At 28.1% G+C, this 21,888-nt stretch overlaps 1 protein-coding gene across 2 annotated transcripts in view; it reads right to left on the bottom strand.

Moving 5' to 3' along the window:
* Positions 1–21,888, bottom strand: part of LOC149800233 (sodium channel and clathrin linker 1-like) — a 107,024-nt gene that overhangs the window by 82,384 nt on the left and 2,752 nt on the right. For both annotated transcript variants that reach the window (XM_089959802.1, XM_089959803.1), the window contains exon 3: positions 1,333–1,382. In XM_089959802.1, the coding sequence (XP_089815928.1) occupies positions 1,333–1,382 (50 nt within the window). The remainder of the gene's footprint in view (positions 1–1,332; positions 1,383–21,888) is intronic.

The raw sequence follows: 21,888 nt of genomic DNA, 5'->3' as shown, positions 1-21,888 counted from the left end.
GTCAAGATTTGGCTAACCAGATCAGATTAGTGAGGCCACCAATAGGGAAATGAGGCTAACCATGGGTATTATAAAATTGGTACCACATAATGAAAGGAAATGCCAGGTGTTACTCGTGTAAATTTCTCAACCAATGACATCTTTTGAATTTCCCAATAGGAATGACAGCAATTTAAAGTAACATATATCATGAGCAAAGATCAAAAACTATTGCCGCTTAAGTATAGGAAGAGTACATGCACTTGAAAAAAATAATCTTATTTGTTTGGAATGGAGAAGTTGTTATACTTGCAAAGAAACTTAGACATCATGCGAAATGGTCATTCTTGGGATATAACCTAGTAAATGGAGTCTGTATGGATATAACTATTATGAATATTCAAAGCCTGAAGGAGTATGGTATGTATTTTCATAGTTTACATTTATTATTTAATTTTAATAATTTTTTCTCTCTTTGACAAAAGCTTTACCTAAGCAGGGGTGATAAGGTGAAGAAAAAAACCCACAAAGACCTGGAATATCTCTCTTTCTTGCTTTTATATATATATATATATATATATATATATATATATATATATATATATATATCAGGCCATATTTTATTTTGATCACTAGGGCATGAAGAAAACTGCAAGGGAATAAATATGCATCTCTCTCTGTACCTCTCTTCCCCCCCAACAAAAAATGTGGAAAAAGCATTTTAGCATCAGTGATGCAATTTCCCTATTACTGGTAATCTGAAGTAACATACATTGATACTTTTAATATTAATGACACTGGAAGTTATCATAGTTTAATTCCACAGAGCATCGCAAATTTTATGCTAACTGTAACTCAAAAAATTTTCAGTTCAGCATCATCAAATGTAACTAAAAGGACATAATACATTTAAAATACTTTATGTGAAACAAATTAGGTACTTTTAGTTACATTTATTGATCCAGACTGGAAAGGTTACTGAGTTACAGATAGGATAAAATTCATGATGCTGTGCTAAGAACAAAGTAAAAAAGATGAAGCCAAGGTATTGATCTGACCTTGTCTTATACTCAGCATTGACTTATAGATGGATGATGGATGGAAAATTTGCCAAATTTCCTCATTTGACTTATACTCCACATCAACTTATAGGACCGGCAAATACGGTATATGTAATTCAAAGAACATTAATGTTGCTGAAATTGAGCACGCCGGTTGAGAAACCAATGTAAAGAAATAAAAAGGACCCTAAAGTGTTCTATTTCTAACTAATTACTGACTCAAGGTCAAATCTGAGGTACAATTTGAGTTTGTGGCCAAAATATTTTTAAAAATATTGGACATGTTCATTACCTCTTGTCTGTAAGCCATGGCGCAGGTGGTGCATCCTCTGGCAGAGGGCCCTGGAAGAAGATATCAATAAAACTGCTTCTTGTTACAGTTGACTCTTATTACAAGGCCATTCATCACAACAGAATATTTGGATACATACAAAACTGATAGGAACAACATGTACAGGGTTAATGAGATCATTTCAATTGAATATTTAGCATAGAAATACAACATTGAATATTTAGCTTAGAAATACAACAGCAATTTGCAGGAAATAAAACTTTTAAATGCATGTCTTGTTCATTTTTCTCATTTTATAAACGATTGCTTGACAAGGTGACTGTAATGTAATTCTTCTCATTTTATAAAATACTGCTTGAAGTGGTGACTGTAATGTAATTTTTCTCATTTTAAAAACACTTGCTTGACAAGGTGACTGTAATGTATTTTTCTCATTTTATAAACACTTGCATGACAAGGTGACTGTAATTTAATTTTCTCATTTTATAAACAATTGCTTGACAAGGTGACTGTAATGTAATTTTTCTCATTTTATAAAATACTGCCTGACACAGTGACTGTAATGTCATTTTTCTCATTTTATAAACACTTGCTTGACAACGTGACTGTAATGTATTTTTCTCATTTTATAAACAACTGCTTGGCATGGTGATTGTAATTTAATTTTCTCATTTTATAAACAATTGCTTGACAAGGTGACTGTAATGTAATTTTTCTCATTTTATAAACAATTGCTTGACAAGGTGACTGTAATGTAATTTTTCTCATTTTATAAACAATTGCTTGACAAGGTGACTGTAATGTAATTTTTCTCATTTTATAAACAATTGCTTGACAAGGTGACTGTAATGTAATTTTTCTTATTTTATAAACAATTGCTTGACAAGGTGACTGTAACATAATTTTTCTCATTTTATAAACAATTGCTTGACAAGGTGACTGTAACATAATTTTTCTCATTTTATAAATGATTGCTTGACAAGGTGACTGTAATGTAATTTTTCTCATTTTATACACGATTGCTTGACAAGGTGACTGTAATGTATTTTTCTCATTTTATAAACAATTACTTGACAAAGTGACTGTAATGTAATTTTTCTTATTTTATAAACGATTGCTTGACAAGGTGACTGTAATGTATTTTTCTTATTTTATAAACAATTGCTTGACAAGGTGACTGTAACATAATTTTTCTCATTTTATAAATGATTGCTTGACAAGGTGACCGTAATGTAATTTTTCTCATTTTATAAAATACTGCTTGACACGGTGACTGTAATGTAATTTTTCTCATTTTATAAACAATTCCTTGACAAGGTGACTGTAATGTAATTTTTCTCATTTTATAAAATACTGCTTGACACGGTGACTGTAATGTAATTTTTCTCATTTTATAAACGATTGCTTGACAAGGTGACTGTAATGTATTTTTCTCATTTTATAAACAACTGCTTGGCATGGTGACTGTAATTTAATTTTCTCATTTTATAAACAATTGCTTGACAAGGTGACTGTAATGTAATTTTTCTCATTTTATAAAATACTGCTTGACACAGTGACTGTAATGTCATTTTTCTCATTTTATAAACACTTGCTTGACACGGTGACTGTAATGTATTTTTCTCATTTTATAAACAACTGCTTGGCATGGTGACTGTAATTTAATTTTCTCATTTTATAAACAATTGCTTGACAAGGTGACTGTAATGTAATTTTTCTCATTTTATAAAATACTGCTTGACACGGTGACTGTAATGTCATTTTCCTCATTTTATAAACAATTGCTTGGCATGGTGACTGTAATGTAATTTTTCTCATTTTATAAACAATTGCTTGACAAGGTGACTGTAATGTAATTTTTCTCATTTTATAAACACTTGCTTGACAAGGTGACTGTAATGTAATTTTTCTCATTTTATAAACGATTGCTTGACAAGGTGACTGTAATGTAATTTTTCTCATTTTATAAAATACTGCTTGACACAATGACTGTAATTTCATTTTTCTCATTTTATAAACAATTGCTTGACACAGTGACTGTAATGTCATTTTTCTCATTTTATAAACAATTCCTTGGCATGGTGACTGTAATGTAATTTTTCTCATTTTATAAACAATTACTTGACAAGGTGACTGTAATGTAATTTTTCTCATTTTATAAACAATTGCTTGACAAGGTGACTGTAATGTAATTTTTCTCATTTTATAAACAATTACTTGACAAGGTGACTGTAATGTAATTTTTCTTATTTTATAAACGATTACTTGACAAGGTGACTGTAATGTAATTTTTCTTATTTTATAAACAATTGCTTGGCATGGTGACTGTAATGTAATTTTTCTTATTTTATAAACAATTACTTGACAAAGTGACTGTCATGTAATTTTTCTTATTTTATAAACAATTACTTGACAAGGTGACTGTAATGTAATTTTTCTTATTTTATAAACGATTACTTGACAAGGTGACTGTAATGTAATTTTTCTCATTTTATAAACAATTGCTTGACAAGGTGACTGTAATGTAATTTTTCTCATTTTATAAATGATTGCTTGAAAAGGTGACTGTAATGTAATTTTTCTTATTTTATAAACGATTACTTGACAAGGTGACTGTAATGTAATTTTTCTTATTTTATAAACAATTGCTTGGCATGGTGACTGTAATGTAATTTTTCTTATTTTATAAACAATTACTTGACAAGGTGACTGTAATGTAATTTTTTTTATTTTATAAACAATTGCTTGGCATGGTGACTGTAATGTAATTTTTCTTATTTTATAAACAATTGCTTGACAAGGTGACTGTAATGTAATTTTTCTTATTTTATAAACAATTACATGACAAGGTGACTGTAATGTAATTTTTCTTATTTTATAAACAATTACTTGACAAAGTGACTGTAATGTAATTTTTCTTATTTTATAAACAATTGCTTGACAAGGTGACTGTAATGTAATTTTTCTCATTTTATAAACAATTGCTTGACAAAGTGACTGTAATGTATTTTTCTCATTTTATAAATGATTGTTTGACAAGGTGACTGTAATGTAATTTTTCTTATTTTATAAACAATTACTTGACAAAGTGACTGTAATGTATTTTTCTCATTTTATAAATGATTGTTTGACAAGGTGACTGTAATGTAATTTTTCTTATTTTATAAACAATTACTTGACAAAGTGACTGTAATGTATTTTTCTCATTTTATAAATGATTGCTTGACAAGGTGACTGTAATGTAATTTTTCTTATTTTATAAACAATTGCTTGACAAAGTGACTGTAATGTAATTTTTCTTATTTTATAAACGATTGCTTGACAAGGTGACTGTAATGTAATTTTTCTCATTTTATAAACAACTGCTTGACAAAGTGACTGTAATGTAATTTTTCTCATTTTATAAACAACTGCTTGACAAAGTGACTGTAATGTAATTTTTCTTATTTTATAAATGATTCCTTGACAAGGTGACTGTAATGTAATTTTTCTTATTTTATAAACAATTACTTGACAAAGTGACTGTAATGTAATTTTTCTTATTTTATAAACGATTCCTTGACAAGGTGACTGTAATGTAATTTTTCTCATTTTATAAACGATTCCTTGACAAGGTGACTGTAATGTAATTTTTCTCATTTTATAAACAACTGCTTGACAAGGTGACTGTAATGTAATTTTTCTCATTTTATAAACGATTCCTTGACAAGGTGACTGTAATGTAATTTTTCTCATTTTATAAACAACTGCTTGACAAGGTGACTGTAATGTAATTTTTCTCATTTTATAAACAATTGCTTGACAAGGTGACTGTAATGTAATTTTTCTCATTTTATAAACAACTGCTTGACAAGGTGACTGTAATGTAATTTTTCTCATTTTATAAACAATTGCTTGACAAGGTGACTGTAATGTAATTTTTCTCATTTTATAAACAATTGCTTGACAAGGTGACTGTAATGTAATTTTTCTCATTTTATAAACAACTGCTTGACAAAGTGATTGTAATGTAATTTTTCTTATTTTATAAACGATTCCTTGACAAGGTGACTGTAATGTAATTTTTCTTATTTTATAAACAACTGCTTGACAAGGTGACTGTAATGTAATTTTTCTTATTTTATAAACGATTACTTGACAAGGTGACTGTAATGTAGTTTTTCTTATTTTATAAACAACTGCTTGACAAGGTGACTGTAATGTAATTTTTCTTATTTTATAAACGATTCCTTGACAAGGTGACTGTAATGTAATTTTTCTCATTTTATAAACGATTCCTTGACAAGGTGACTGTAATGTAATTTTTCTCATTTTATAAACAACTGCTTGACAAGGTGACTGTAATGTAATTTTTCTCATTTTATAAACGATTCCTTGACAAGGTGACTGTAATGTAATTTTTCTTATTTTATAAACGACTGCTTGACAAAGTGACTGTAATGTAATTTTTCTTATTTTATAAACGATTGCTTGACAAGGTGACTGTAATGTAATTTTTCTTATTTTATAAACGATTACTTGACAAAGTGACTGTAATGTAATTTTTCTCATTTTATAAACAATTGCTTGACAAGGTGACTGTAATGTAATTTTTCTTATTTTATAAACGATTGCTTGACAAAGTGACTGTAATGTAATTTTTCTCATTTTATAAACGATTACTTGACAAAGTGACTGTAATGTAATTTTTCTCATTTTATAAACAATTGCTTGACAAGGTGACTGTAATGTAATTTTTCTCATTTTATAAACAACTGCTTGACAAAGTGACTGTAATGTAATTTTTCTTATTTTATAAACGATTACTTGACAAAGTGACTGTAATGTAATTTTTCTTATTTTATAAACAACTGCTTGACAAAGTGACTGTAATGTAATTTTTCTTATTTTATAAACGATTGCTTGACAAGGTGACTGTAATGTAATTTTTCTTATTTTATAAACGATTACTTGACAAAGTGACTGTAATGTAATTTTTCTCATTTTATAAAAAATTGCTTGACAAGGTGACTGTAATGTAATTTTTCTTATTTTATAAACGATTACTTGACAAGGTGACTGTAATGTAATTTTTCTTATTTTATAAACGATTGCTTGACAAAGTGACTGTAATGTAATTTTTCTTATTTTATAAACGATTGCTTGACAAGGTGACTGTAATGTAATTTTTCTCATTTTATAAACAATTGCTTGACAAGGTGACTGTAATGTAATTTTTCTTATTTTATACACGATTCCTTAACAAGGTGACTATAATGTAATTTTTCTCATTTTATAAATGATTGCTTGACAAGGTGACTGTAATGTAATTTTTCTTATTTTATAAACACTTGCTTGACACGGTGACTGTAATGTAATTTTTCTCATTTTATAAACAATTACTTGAGAAGGTGACTGTAATGTAATTTTTCTCATTTTATAAACGATTGCTTGACAAGGTGACTGTAATGTAATTTTTCTTATTTTATAAACGATTGCTTGATAAGGTGACTGTAATGTAATTTTTCTTATTTTATAAACAATTGCTTGACAAGGTGACTGTAATGTAATTTTTCTCATTTTATAAACGATTGCTTGACAAGGTGACTGTAATGTAATTTTTCTCATTTTATAAACAATTGCTTGACAAGGTGACTGTAATGTAATTTTTCTCATTTTATAAACAATTGCTTGACAAGGTGACTGTAATGTAATTTTTCTCATTTTATAAACGATTGCTTGACAAGGTGACTGTAATGTAATTTTTCTCATTTTATAAACAATTACTTGACAAGGTGACTGTAATGTAATTTTTCTCATTTTATAAACAATTACTTGACAAGGTGACTGTAATGTAATTTTTCTCATTTTATAAACAATTACTTGACAAGGTGACTGTAATGTAATTTTTCTCATTTTATAAACAATTGCTTGACAAAGTGACTGTAATGTATTTTTCTCATTTTATAAATGATTGCTTGACAAGGTGACTGTAATGTAATTTTTCTGATTTTATAAACAATTGCTTGACAAAGTGACTGTAATGTAATTTTTCTTATTTTATAAACAATTACTTGACAAAGTGACTGTAATGTATTTTTCTCATTTTATAAATGATTGCTTGACAAGGTGACTGTAATGTAATTTTTCTTATTTTATAAACAATTGCTTGACAAAGTGACTGTAATGTAATTTTTCTTATTTTATAAACGATTGCTTGACAAGGTGACTGTAATGTAATTTTTCTCATTTTATAAACAACTGCTTGACAAAGTGACTGTAATATAATTTTTCTCATTTTATAAACAACTGCTTGACAAAGTGACTGTAATGTAATTTTTCTTATTTTATAAACGATTCCTTGACAAGGTGACTGTAATGTAATTTTTCTTATTTTATAAACAATTACTTGACAAAGTGACTGTAATGTAATTTTTCTTATTTTATAAACGATTCCTTGACAAGGTGACTGTAATGTAATTTTTCTCATTTTATAAACGATTCCTTGACAAGGTGACTGTAATGTAATTTTTCTCATTTTATAAACAACTGCTTGACAAGGTGACTGTAATGTAATTTTTCTCATTTTATAAACGATTCCTTGACAAGGTGACTCTAATGTAATTTTTCTCATTTTATAAACAACTGCTTGACAAGGTGACTCTAATGTAATTTTTCTCATTTTATAAACAATTGCTTGACAAGGTGACTGTAATGTAATTTTTCTCATTTTATAAACAACTGCTTGACAAGGTGACTGTAATGTAATTTTTCTCATTTTATAAACAATTGCTTGACAAGGTGACTGTAATGTAATTTTTCTCATTTTATAAACAATTGCTTGACAAGGTGACTGTAATGTAATTTTTCTCATTTTATAAACAACTCCTTGACAAAGTGACTGTAATGTAATTTTTCTTATTTTATAAACGATTCCTTGACAAGGTGACTGTAATGTAATTTTTCTTATTTTATAAACAATTGCTTGACAAGGTGACTGTAATGTAATTTTTCTTATTTTATAAACGATTACTTGACAAGGTGACTGTAATGTAATTTTTCTTATTTTATAAACAACTGCTTGACAAGGTGACTGTAATGTAATTTTTCTTATTTTATAAACGATTCCTTGACAAGGTGACTGTAATGTAATTTTTCTCATTTTATAAGCGATTCCTTGACAAGGTGACTGTAATGTAATTTTTCTCATTTTATAAACAACTGCTTGACAAGGTGACTGTAATGTAATTTTTCTCATTTTATAAACGATTCCTTGACAAGGTGACTGTAATGTAATTTTTCTCATTTTATAAACAACTGCTTGACAAGGTGACTGTAATGTAATTTTTCTCATTTTATAAACAACTGCTTGACAAGGTGACTGTAATGTAATTTTTCTCATTTTATAAACAACTGCTTGACAAAGTGACTGTAATGTAATTTTTCTTATTTTATAAACGACTGCTTGACAAAGTGACTGTAATGTAATTTTTCTTATTTTATAAACGATTGCTTGACAAGGTGACTGTAATGTAATTTTTCTTATTTTATAAACGATTACTTGACAAAGTGACTGTAATGTAATTTTTCTCATTTTATAAACAATTGCTTGACAAGGTGACTGTAATGTAATTTTTCTTATTTTATAAACGATTGCTTGACAAGGTGACTGTAATGTAATTTTTCTCATTTTATAAACGATTACTTGACAAAGTGACTGTAATGTAATTTTTCTCATTTTATAAACAATTGCTTGACAAGGTGACTGTAATGTAATTTTTCTCATTTTATAAACAACTGCTTGACAAAGTGACTGTAATGTAATTTTTCTTATTTTATAAACGATTACTTGACAAACTGACTGTAATGTAATTTTTTTTATTTTATAAACAACTGCTTGACAAAGTGACTGTAATGTAATTTTTCTTATTTTATAAACGATTGCTTGACAAGGTGACTGTAATGTAATTTTTCTTATTTTATAAACGATTACTTAACAAAGTGACTGTAATGTAATTTTTCTCATTTTATAAACAATTGCTTGACAAGGTGACTGTAATGTAATTTTTCTTATTTTATAAACGATTACTTGACAAGGTGACTGTAATGTAATTTTTCTTATTTTATAAACGATTGCTTGACAAAGTGACTGTAATGTAATTTTTCTTATTTTATAAACGATTGCTTGACAAGGTGACTGTAATGTAATTTTTGTCATTTTATAAACAATTGCTTGACAAGGTGACTGTAATGTAATTTTTCTTATTTTATAAATGATTCCTTGACAAGGTGACTATAATGTAATTTTTCTCATTTTATAAATGATTGCTTGACAAGGTGACTGTAATGTAATTTTTCTTATTTTATAAACACTTGCTTGACACGGTGACTGTAATGTAATTTTTCTCATTTTATAAACAATTACTTGACAAGGTGACTGTAATGTGATTTTTCTCATTTTATAAACAACTGCTTGACAAGGTGACTGTAATGTATTTTTTCTCATTTTATAAACCATTGCTTGACAAGGTGACTGTAATGTAATTTTTCTGATTTTATAAACGATTCCTTGACAAGGTGACTGTAATGTAATTTTTCTCATTTTATAAACAATTGCTTGACAAGGTGACTGTAATGTAATTTTTCTGATTTTATAAACGATTCTTTGACAAGGTGACTGTAATGTAATTTTTCTCATTTTATAAACAATTGCTTGGCATGGTGACTGTAATGTAATTTTTCTCATTTTATAAACAATTGCTTGACAAGGTGACTGTAATGTAATTTTTCTCATTTTATAAACAATTGCTTGACAAGGTGACTGTAATGTAATTTTTCTCATTTTATAAACAATTGCTTGACAAGGTGACTGTAATGTAATTTTTCTTATTTTATAAACGATTCCTTGACAAGGTGACTGTAATGTAATTTTTCTTATTTTATAAACGATTGCTTGACAAGGTGACTGTAATGTATTTTTCTCATTTTATAAACAACTGCTTGACAAGGTGACTGTAATGTAATTTTTCTTGTAATTTTTCTCATTTTATAAACAATTGCTTGACAAGGTGACTGTAATGTAATTTTTCTCATTTTATAAACGATTGCTTGACAAGGTGACTGTAATGTAATTTTTCTCATTTTATAAACGATTGCTTGACAAGGTGACTGTAATGTAATTTTTCTCATTTTATAAACGATTGCTTGACAAGGTGACTGTAATGTAATTTTTCTCATTTTATAAACGATTGCTTGACAAGGTGACTGTAATGTAATTTTTCTCATTTTATAAACAATTGCTTGACAAGGTACTGTAATGTAATTTTTCTCATTTTATAAACAATTGCTTGACAAGGTGACTGTAATGTAATTTTTCTCATTTTATAAACGATTGCTTGACAAGGTGACTGTAATGTAATTTTTCTCATTTTATAAACGATTGCTTGACAAGGTGACTGTAATGTAATTTTTCTCATTTTATAAACGATTGCTTGACAAGGTGACTGTAATGTAATTTTTCTCATTTTATAAACGATTGCTTGACAAGGTGACTGTAATGTAATTTTTCTCATTTTATAAACAACTGCTTGACAAAGTGAATGTAATGTAATTTTTCTTATTTTATAAACGATTCCTTGACAAGGTGACTGTAATGTAATTTTTCTTATTTTATAAACAACTGCTTGACAAGGTGACTGTAATGTAATTTTTCTTATTTTATAAACGATTACTTGACAAGGTGACTGTAATGTAATTTTTCTTATTTTATAAACAACTGCTTGACAAGGTGACTGTAATGTAATTTTTCTTATTTTATAAACGATTCCTTGACAAGGTGACTGTAATGTAATTTTTCTCATTTTATAAACGATTCCTTGACAAGGTGACTGTAATGTAATTTTTCTCATTTTATAAACAACTGCTTGACAAGGTGACTGTAATGTAATTTTTCTCATTTTATAAATGATTCCTTGACAAGGTGACTGTAATGTAATTTTTCTCATTTTATAAACAACTGCTTGACAAGGTGACTGTAATGTAATTTTTCTCATTTTATAAACAACTGCTTGACAAAGTGACTGTAATGTAATTTTTCTTATTTTATAAACGACTGCTTGACAAAGTGACTGTAATGTAATTTTTCTTATTTTATAAACGATTGCTTGACAAGGTGACTGTAATGTAATTTTTCTTATTTTATAAACGATTACTTGACAAAGTGACTGTAATGTAATTTTTCTCATTTTATAAACAATTGCTTGACAAGGTGACTGTAATGTAATTTTTCTTATTTTATAAACGATTGCTTGACAAGGTGACTGTAATGTAATTTTTCTCATTTTATAAACGATTACTTGACAAAGTGACTGTAATGTAATTTTTCTCATTTTATAAACAATTGCTTGACAAGGTGACTGTAATGTAATTTTTCTCATTTTATAAACAACTGCTTGACAAAGTGACTGTAATGTAATTTTTCTTATTTTATAAACGATTACTTGACAAACTGACTGTAATGTAATTTTTTTTATTTTATAAACAACTGCTTGACAAAGTGACTGTAATGTAATTTTTCTTATTTTATAAACGATTGCTTGACAAGGTGACTGTAATGTAATTTTTCTTATTTTATAAACGATTACTTAACAAAGTGACTGTAATGTAATTTTTCTCATTTTATAAACAATTGCTTGACAAGGTGACTGTAATGTAATTTTTCTTATTTTATAAACGATTACTTGACAAGGTGACTGTAATGTAATTTTTCTTATTTTATAAACGATTGCTTGACAAAGTGACTGTAATGTAATTTTTCTTATTTTATAAACGATTGCTTGACAAGGTGACTGTAATGTAATTTTTGTCATTTTATAAACAATTGCTTGACAAGGTGACTGTAATGTAATTTTTCTTATTTTATAAATGATTCCTTGACAAGGTGACTATAATGTAATTTTTCTCATTTTATAAATGATTGCTTGACAAGGTGACTGTAATGTAATTTTTCTTATTTTATAAACACTTGCTTGACACGGTGACTGTAATGTAATTTTTCTCATTTTATAAACAATTACTTGACAAGGTGACTGTAATGTGATTTTTCTCATTTTATAAACAACTGCTTGACAAGGTGACTGTAATGTATTTTTTCTCATTTTATAAACCATTGCTTGACAAGGTGACTGTAATGTAATTTTTCTGATTTTATAAACGATTCCTTGACAAGGTGACTGTAATGTAATTTTTCTCATTTTATAAACAATTGCTTGACAAGGTGACTGTAATGTAATTTTTCTGATTTTATAAACGATTCCTTGACAAGGTGACTGTAATGTAATTTTTCTCATTTTATAAACAATTGCTTGGCATGGTGACTGTAATGTAATTTTTCTCATTTTATAAACAATTGCTTGACAAGGTGACTGTAATGTAATTTTTCTCATTTTATAAACAATTGCTTGACAAGGTGACTGTAATGTAATTTTTCTCATTTTATAAACAATTGCTTGACAAGGTGACTGTAATGTAATTTTTCTTATTTTATAAACGATTCCTTGACAAGGTGACTGTAATGTAATTTTTCTTATTTTATAAACGATTGCTTGACAAGGTGACTGTAATGTATTTTTCTCATTTTATAAACAACTGCTTGACAAGGTGACTGTAATGTAATTTTTCTTGTAATTTTTCTCATTTTATAAACAATTGCTTGACAAGGTGACTGTAATGTAATTTTTCTCATTTTATAAACGATTGCTTGACAAGGTGACTGTAATGTAATTTTTCTCATTTTATAAACGATTGCTTGACAAGGTGACTGTAATGTAATTTTTCTCATTTTATAAACGATTGCTTGACAAGGTGACTGTAATGTAATTTTTCTCATTTTATAAACGATTGCTTGACAAGGTGACTGTAATGTAATTTTTCTCATTTTATAAACAATTGCTTGACAAGGTACTGTAATGTAATTTTTCTCATTTTATAAACAATTGCTTGACAAGGTGACTGTAATGTAATTTTTCTCATTTTATAAACGATTGCTTGACAAGGTGACTGTAATGTAATTTTTCTCATTTTATAAACGATTGCTTGACAAGGTGACTGTAATGTAATTTTTCTCATTTTATAAACGATTGCTTGACAAGGTGACTGTAATGTAATTTTTCTCATTTTATAAACGATTGCTTGACAAGGTGACTGTAATGTAATTTTTCTCATTTTATAAACAACTGCTTGACAAAGTGAATGTAATGTAATTTTTCTTATTTTATAAACGATTCCTTGACAAGGTGACTGTAATGTAATTTTTCTTATTTTATAAACAACTGCTTGACAAGGTGACTGTAATGTAATTTTTCTTATTTTATAAACGATTACTTGACAAGGTGACTGTAATGTAATTTTTCTTATTTTATAAACAACTGCTTGACAAGGTGACTGTAATGTAATTTTTCTTATTTTATAAACGATTCCTTGACAAGGTGACTGTAATGTAATTTTTCTCATTTTATAAACGATTCCTTGACAAGGTGACTGTAATGTAATTTTTCTCATTTTATAAACAACTGCTTGACAAGGTGACTGTAATGTAATTTTTCTCATTTTATAAATGATTCCTTGACAAGGTGACTGTAATGTAATTTTTCTCATTTTATAAACAACTGCTTGACAAGGTGACTGTAATGTAATTTTTCTCATTTTATAAACAACTGCTTGACAAAGTGACTGTAATGTAATTTTTCTTATTTTATAAACGATTGCTTGACAAGGTGACTGTAATGTAATTTTTCTTATTTTATAAACGATTACTTGACAAAGTGACTGTAATGTAATTTTTCTCATTTTATAAACAATTGCTTGACAAGGTGACTGTAATGTAATTTTTCTTATTTTATAAACGATTGCTTGACAAAGTGACTGTAATGTAATTTTTCTCATTTTATAAACAATTACTTGACAAGGTGACTGTAATGTAATTTTTCTCATTTTATAAACAATTACTTGACAAGGTGACTGTAATGTAATTTTTCTCATTTTATAAACAATTACTTGACAAGGTGACTGTAATGTAATTTTTCTCATTTTATAAACAATTGCTTGACAAAGTGACTGTAATGTATTTTTCTCATTTTATAAATGATTGCTTGACAAGGTGACTGTAATGTAATTTTTCTTATTTTATAAACAATTGCTTGACAAAGTGACTGTAATGTAATTTTTCTTATTTTATAAACAACTGCTTGACAAGGTGACTGTAATGTAATTTTTCTTATTTTATAAACGATTCCTTGACAAGGTGACTGTAATGTAATTTTTCTCATTTTATAAACGATTCCTTGACAAGGTGACTGTAATGTAATTTTTCTCATTTTATAAACAACTGCTTGACAAGGTGACTGTAATGTAATTTTTCTCATTTTATAAACGATTCCTTGACAAGGTGACTGTAATGTAATTTTTCTCATTTTATAAACAACTGCTTGACAAGGTGACTGTAATGTAATTTTTCTCATTTTATAAACAACTGCTTGACAAGGTGACTGTAATGTAATTTTTCTCATTTTATAAACAACTGCTTGACAAAGTGACTGTAATGTAATTTTTCTTATTTTATAAACGACTGCTTGACAAAGTGACTGTAATGTAATTTTTCTTATTTTATAAACGATTGCTTGACAAGGTGACTGTAATGTAATTTTTCTCATTTTATAAACGATTACTTGACAAAGTGACTGTAATGTAATTTTTCTCATTTTATAAACAATTGCTTGACAAGGTGACTGTAATGTAATTTTTCTCATTTTATAAACGATTACTTGACAAAGTGACTGTAATGTAATTTTTCTCATTTTATAAACAATTGCTTGACAAGGTGACTGTAATGTAATTTTTCTCATTTTATAAACAACTGCTTGACAAAGTGACTGTAATGTAATTTTTCTTATTTTATAAACGATTACTTGACAAAGTGACTGTAATGTAATTTTTTTTATTTTATAAACAACTGCTTGACAAAGTGACTGTAATGTAATTTTTCTTATTTTATAAACGATTACTTAACAAAGTGACTGTAATGTAATTTTTCTTATTTTATAAACAATTGCTTGACAAGGTGACTGTAATGTAATTTTTCTTATTTTATAAACGATTACTTGACAAGGTGACTGTAATGTAATTTTTCTTATTTGATAAACGATTGCTTGACAAGGTGACTGTAATGTAATTTTTCTCATTTTATAAACAATTGCTTGACAAGGTGACTGTAATGTAATTTTTCTTATTTTATAAATGATTCCTTGACAAGGTGACTATAATGTAATTTTTCTCATTTTATAAATGATTGCTTGACAAGGTGACTGTAATGTAATTTTTCTTATTTTATAAACACTTGCTTGACACAGTGACTGTAATGTAATTTTTCTCATTTTATAAACAATGACTTGACAAGGTGACTGTAATGTAATTTTTCTCATTTTATAAACAATTACTTGACAAGGTGACTGTAATGTAATTTTTCTCATTTTATAAACGATTGCTTGACAAGGTGACTGTAATGTAATTTTTCTCATTTTATAAACGATTGCTTGACAAGGTGACTGTAATGTAATTTTTCTCATTTTATAAACAATTACTTGACAAGGTGACTGTAATGTAATTTTTCTCATTTTATAAACGATTGCTTGACAAGGTGACTGTAATGTAATTTTTCTCATTTTATAAACGATTGCTTGACAAGGTGACTGTAATGTAATTTTTCTCATTTTATAAACGATTGCTTGACAAGGTGACTGTAATGTAATTTTTCTCATTTTATAAACGATTACTTGACAAGGTGACTGTAATGTAATTTTTCTCATTTTATAAACGATTGCTTGACAAGGTGACTGTAATGTAATTTTTCTCATTTTATAAACAATTGCTTGACAAGGTGACTGTAATGTAATTTTTCTCATTTTATAAACAATTGCTTGACAAGGTGACTGTAATGTCATTTTTCTCATTTTATAAACAATTGCTTGACAAGGTGACTGTAATGTCATTTTTCTCATTTTATAAACAATTGCTTGACAAGGTGACTGTAATGTGATTTTTCTCATTTTATAAACAACTGCTTGACAAGGTGACTGTAATGTATTTTTTCTCATTTTATAAACCATTGCTTGACAAGGTGACTGTAATGTAATTTTTCTTATTTTATAAACGATTCCTTGACAAGGTGACTGTAATGTAATTTTTCTCATTTTATAAACAATTGCTTGACAAGGTGACTGTAATGTAATTTTTCTTATTTTATAAACGATTCCTTGACAAGGTGACTGTAATGTAATTTTTCTCATTTTATAAACAATTGCTTGGCATGGTGACTGTAATGTAATTTTTCTCATTTTATAAACAATTGCTTGACAAGGTGACTGTAATGTAATTTTTCTCATTTTATAAACAATTGCTTGACAAGGTGACTGTAATGTAATTTTTCTTATTTTATAAACGATTCCTTGACAAGGTGACTGTAATGTAATTTTTCTTATTTTATAAACGATTCCTTGACAAGGTGACTGTAATGTATTTTTCTCATTTTATAAACAACTGCTTGACAAGGTGACTGTAATGTAATTTTTCTCGTAATTTTTCTCATTTTATAAACAATTGCTTGACAAGGTGACTGTAATGTAATTTTTCTCATTTTATAAACGATTGCTTGACAAGGTGACTGTAATGTAATTTTTCTCATTTTATAAACGATTGCTTGACAAGGTGACTGTAATGTAATTTTTCTCATTTTATAAACGATTGCTTGACAAGGTGACTGTAATGTAATTTTTCTCATTTTATAAACGATTGCTTGACAAGGTGACTGTAATGTAATTTTTCTCATTTTATAAACAATTGCTTGACAAGGTACTGTAATGTAATTTTTCTCATTTTATAAACAATTGCTTGACAAGGTGACTGTAATGTAATTTTTCTCATTTTATAAACAATTGCTTGACAAGGTGACTGTAATGTAATTTTTCTCATTTTATAAACGATTGCTTGACAAGGTGACTGTAATGTAATTTTTCTCATTTTATAAACAACTGCTTGACAAAGTGACTGTAATGTAATTTTTCTTATTTTATAAACGATTCCTTGACAAGGTGACTGTAATGTAATTTTTCTTATTTTATAAACAACTGCTTGACAAGGTGACTGTAATGTAATTTTTCTTATTTTATAAACGATTACTTGACAAGGTGACTGTAATGTAATTTTTCTTATTTTATAAACAACTGCTTGACAAGGTGACTGTAATGTAATTTTTCTTATTTTATAAACGATTCCTTGACAAGGTGACTGTAGTGTAATTTTTCTCATTTTATAAACGATTCCTTGACAAGGTGACTGTAATGTAATTTTTCTCATTTTATAAACAACTGCTTGACAAGGTGACTGTAATGTAATTTTTCTCATTTTATAAACGATTCCTTGACAAGGTGACTGTAATGTAATTTTTCTCATTTTATAAACAACTGCTTGACAAGGTGACTGTAATGTAATTTTTCTCATTTTATAAACAACTGCTTGACAAGGTGACTGTAATGTAATTTTTCTCATTTTATAAACAACTGCTTGACAAAGTGACTGTAATGTAATTTTTCTTATTTTATAAACGACTGCTTGACAAAGTGACTGTAATGTAATTTTTCTTATTTTATAAACGATTGCTTGACAAGGTGACTGTAATGTAATTTTTCTTATTTTATAAACGATTACTTGACAAAGTGACTGTAATGTAATTTTTCTCATTTTATAAACAATTGCTTGACAAGGTGACTGTAATGTAATTTTTCTTATTTTATAAACGATTGCTTGACAAAGTGACTGTAATGTAATTTTTCTCATTTTATAAACAACTGCTTGACAAGGTGACTGTAATGTAATTTTTTTCATTTTATAAACAACTGCTTGACAAGGTGACTGTAATGTAATTTTTCTCATTTTATAAATGATTGCTTTACAAGGTGACTGTAATGTAATTTTTCTCATTTTATAAACATTTGCTTGACAAGGTGACTGTAATGTATTTTTCTTATTTTATAAATGATTGCTTGACAAGGTGACTGTAATGTAATTTTTCTCATTTTATAAACGATTGCTTGACAAGGTGACTGTAATGTAATTTTTCTCATTTTATAAACGATTGCTTGACAAGGTGACTGTAATGTAATTTTTCTCAATTTATAAACAATTGCTTGACAAGGTGACTGTAATGTAATTTTTCTCATTTTATAAACAATTGCTTGACAAGGTGACTGTAATGTAATTTTTCTCATTTTATAAACAATTGCTTGACAAGGTGACTGTAATGTAATTTTTCTCATTTTATAAACAACTGCTTGACAAGGTGACTGTAATGTATTTTTTCTCATTTTATAAACCATTGCTTGACAAGGTGACTGTAATGTAATTTTTCTTATTTTATAAACGATTCCTTGACAAGGTGACTGTAATGTAATTTTTCTCATTTTATAAACAATTGCTTGACAAGGTGACTGTAATGTAATTTTTCTTATTTTATAAACGATTCCTTGACAAGGTGACTGTAATGTAATTTTTCTCATTTTATAAACAATTGCTTGGCATGGTGACTGTAATGTAATTTTTCTCATTTTATAAACAATTGCTTGACAAGGTGACTGTAATGTAATTTTTCTCATTTTATAAACAATTGCTTGACAAGGTGACTGTAATGTAATTTTTCTCATTTTATAAACAATTGCTTGACAAGGTGACTGTAATGTAATTTTTCTCATTTTATAAACAATTGCTTGACAAGGTGACTGTAATGTAATTTTTCTTATTTTATAAACGATTCCTTGACAAGGTGACTGTAATGTAATTTTTCTTATTTTATAAACGATTGCTTGACAAGGTGACTGTAATGTATTTTTCTCATTTTATAAACAACTGCTTGACAAGGTGACTGTAATGTAATTTTTCTCGTAATTTTTCTCATTTTATAAACAATTGCTTGACAAGGTGACTGTAATGTAATTTTTCTCATTTTATAAACAACTGCTTGACAAGGTGAATGTAATGTAATTTTTCTCATTTTATAAACGATTGCTTGACAAGGTGACTGTAATGTAATTTTTCTCATTTTATAAACAATTGCTTGACAAGGTGACTGTAATGTAATTTTTCTCATTTTATAAACGATTGCTTGACAAGGTGACTGTAATGTGATTTTTCTCATTTTATAAACAATGGCTTGACAAGGTGACTGTAATGTAATTTTTCTCATTTTATAAACAATTGCTTGACAAGGTGACTGTAATGTAATTTTTCTCATTTTATAAACAATTGCTTGGCATGGTGACTGTAATGTAATTTTTCTCATTTTATAAACAATTGCTTGACAAGGTGACTGTAATGTAATTTTTCTCATTTTATAAACGATTGCTTGACAAGGTGACTGTAATATAATTTTTCTCATTTTATAAATGATTGCTTGATAAGGTGATGACACTTCTGTAATAACTCTGATTAGCTGTTACAAATGGGGCCTCTCATGAAATGCGTACAGTCCACTCACGTAATTATTCACATTGGCAATACAAAAATTAACCTGCCAAGTGTAACAATCACAATAATATACAACGTACAGTCATTAATATAAAAAAACATACCACTGAATAAATATATTCATATTTTCAACTGCACCTGTCGCTGCAATAAAGGGCCTTTTTAATAGCATAGGACATATTTATCATGGAAAAATCTATGTGGTCAAGAGCTAAATACAAATACTTAACTTAACCTATGTTAGTAAAGCATTATATGTAGGTCACAGTGACCTTTCACTGAAAGGGTGTAGTACAAATTGCAATGTATCCAATTCTCATGTTTCATGGTTCAAATGTAAACAATGACAAAAAATGACTAACACATGAAAAACAGGTCACTAAGACCTCTTATTACAATGCAAGCATAGCACTTATCAGCTCCATAGGAAGTTGCAAGGTGGTAGTATGCAAATAGCATGCCAAAACTTTTGTCATCATGAACTGAAACACAAAATTTACACATAGTCAGTAAAGCATGAAATATGGGTCACACTGACTTTAGTTGTAGGGATGTAGTAATTGTCACCAAATTTCATGTTTCCAGGTATAACAGTATGTATACAGGGTGCAAGAAAAACCTGAACTAAACATAAAAACTTTACCAAAAATGTACATGCAATTTGAAAGTAACCCCTCTTTATATGCCAATACCTGGGGAAGAACAACTATTCTCTCTTTCACAGAGGTCAGCTAAAAAAAAAAAAACAGACAATAATGTCTCCAAAGGCATGATCTTTAAAACAACAGACTCATTACTACAATAAAATGTCTGGAAATCAAACAGGTTGCAGTACAGAAAGTTAAATTTATTGTGATCATTATCAATAACATAAAAAACAAAAAACAATTTGTAGAAGGAGGTTGCAGTATGTTGAGTGTTCAATCCCAATCGCCTATTAGTAAAGCTCAATTATTCCATTTACAGTGCATTGGAACCAACACCTATGCTCACCCCCGGCAAGGAAAACCTAATGCATGTCTCCCACCCCCAAATTTCAAATGCAGTTAAACATGAAATACTAAAATACTCAGCACTGGCTAAAAGACTTGCTTGGTTTTGGTATGAAACCCTCTGTGACCAACTTTAAATTTGGTTAGAGGGGTGTATGGTTTAATGAAGTTCTTTATTTGCATAACAAATAATATTTAATTAGTTATGTTAAAAAGTATATGCAAATGGTTCTTGACGAGTGCTTTCATATTTGTTCTATGCTTATGTTTCCATAGAAAGTTTTAGTGTAGGTGAACTTAAATTAGTTTCCTTTCAATAAATATACATGTACTTTGGACAAGACACAACAAGTGTCTTTCATTATTATTAATATTTCAAGTATTAAATCTTTGCCTTGAGCTGCATCCATACCACTGGTAACATGGTCTGAGTAAATTTTGGTTACAAGTGGTTCATTTTTGGAACAAAATTTAAATCTGGGACCAACATTTTCTTCCTATTTTTGGAATGAACAGGTTTTGGTTTGCAAAGTAAATTTATAATTAAAGAAGGAAACATTTGGGACACGTGAAAATATTTTATTTTGAAGGTGAGTTTAGTGAAGTTTCAATCTCCAGAGGTTTCATTGAAACAAAATGAAATTTACAAATAACCATTTCATCAATATATGTTGACAGTTCAAAATAATATGAAAATACCAAAATTACAAATAGCAAGTCAGTAGATAATGTATGCAAGGCCTGTTTTAAATCAAGGTAGGAGGAGAGACATGAAAGTATTTAAATTTTTTACAAGAGTTTTTATCATATACCATAAAAATGAGAGAATGCAAGAAAAGAGAAAAAACTAATATGGGAGTGGGGATTACAGAGTATCGGCTATATCAAGGAGATGGGAGCAAAGTGCCACTCCCATGGACACCAAGTCAGCCAACCCAGGCTGACATGGGGTGGGTACTGAACTCACAGTCCTCTGAGTACAAGTCTGACACTCTACAAACTAAATTACCATGGC

Source organism: Sinohyriopsis cumingii, chromosome 5 (genome assembly GCF_028554795.1).
Source record: "Sinohyriopsis cumingii isolate HCF-2022 chromosome 5, ASM2855479v2, whole genome shotgun sequence".
Lineage (NCBI taxonomy): Eukaryota > Metazoa > Mollusca > Bivalvia > Unionida > Unionidae > Sinohyriopsis > Sinohyriopsis cumingii.
This window is presented reverse-complemented; position numbering and strand designations above follow the sequence as displayed.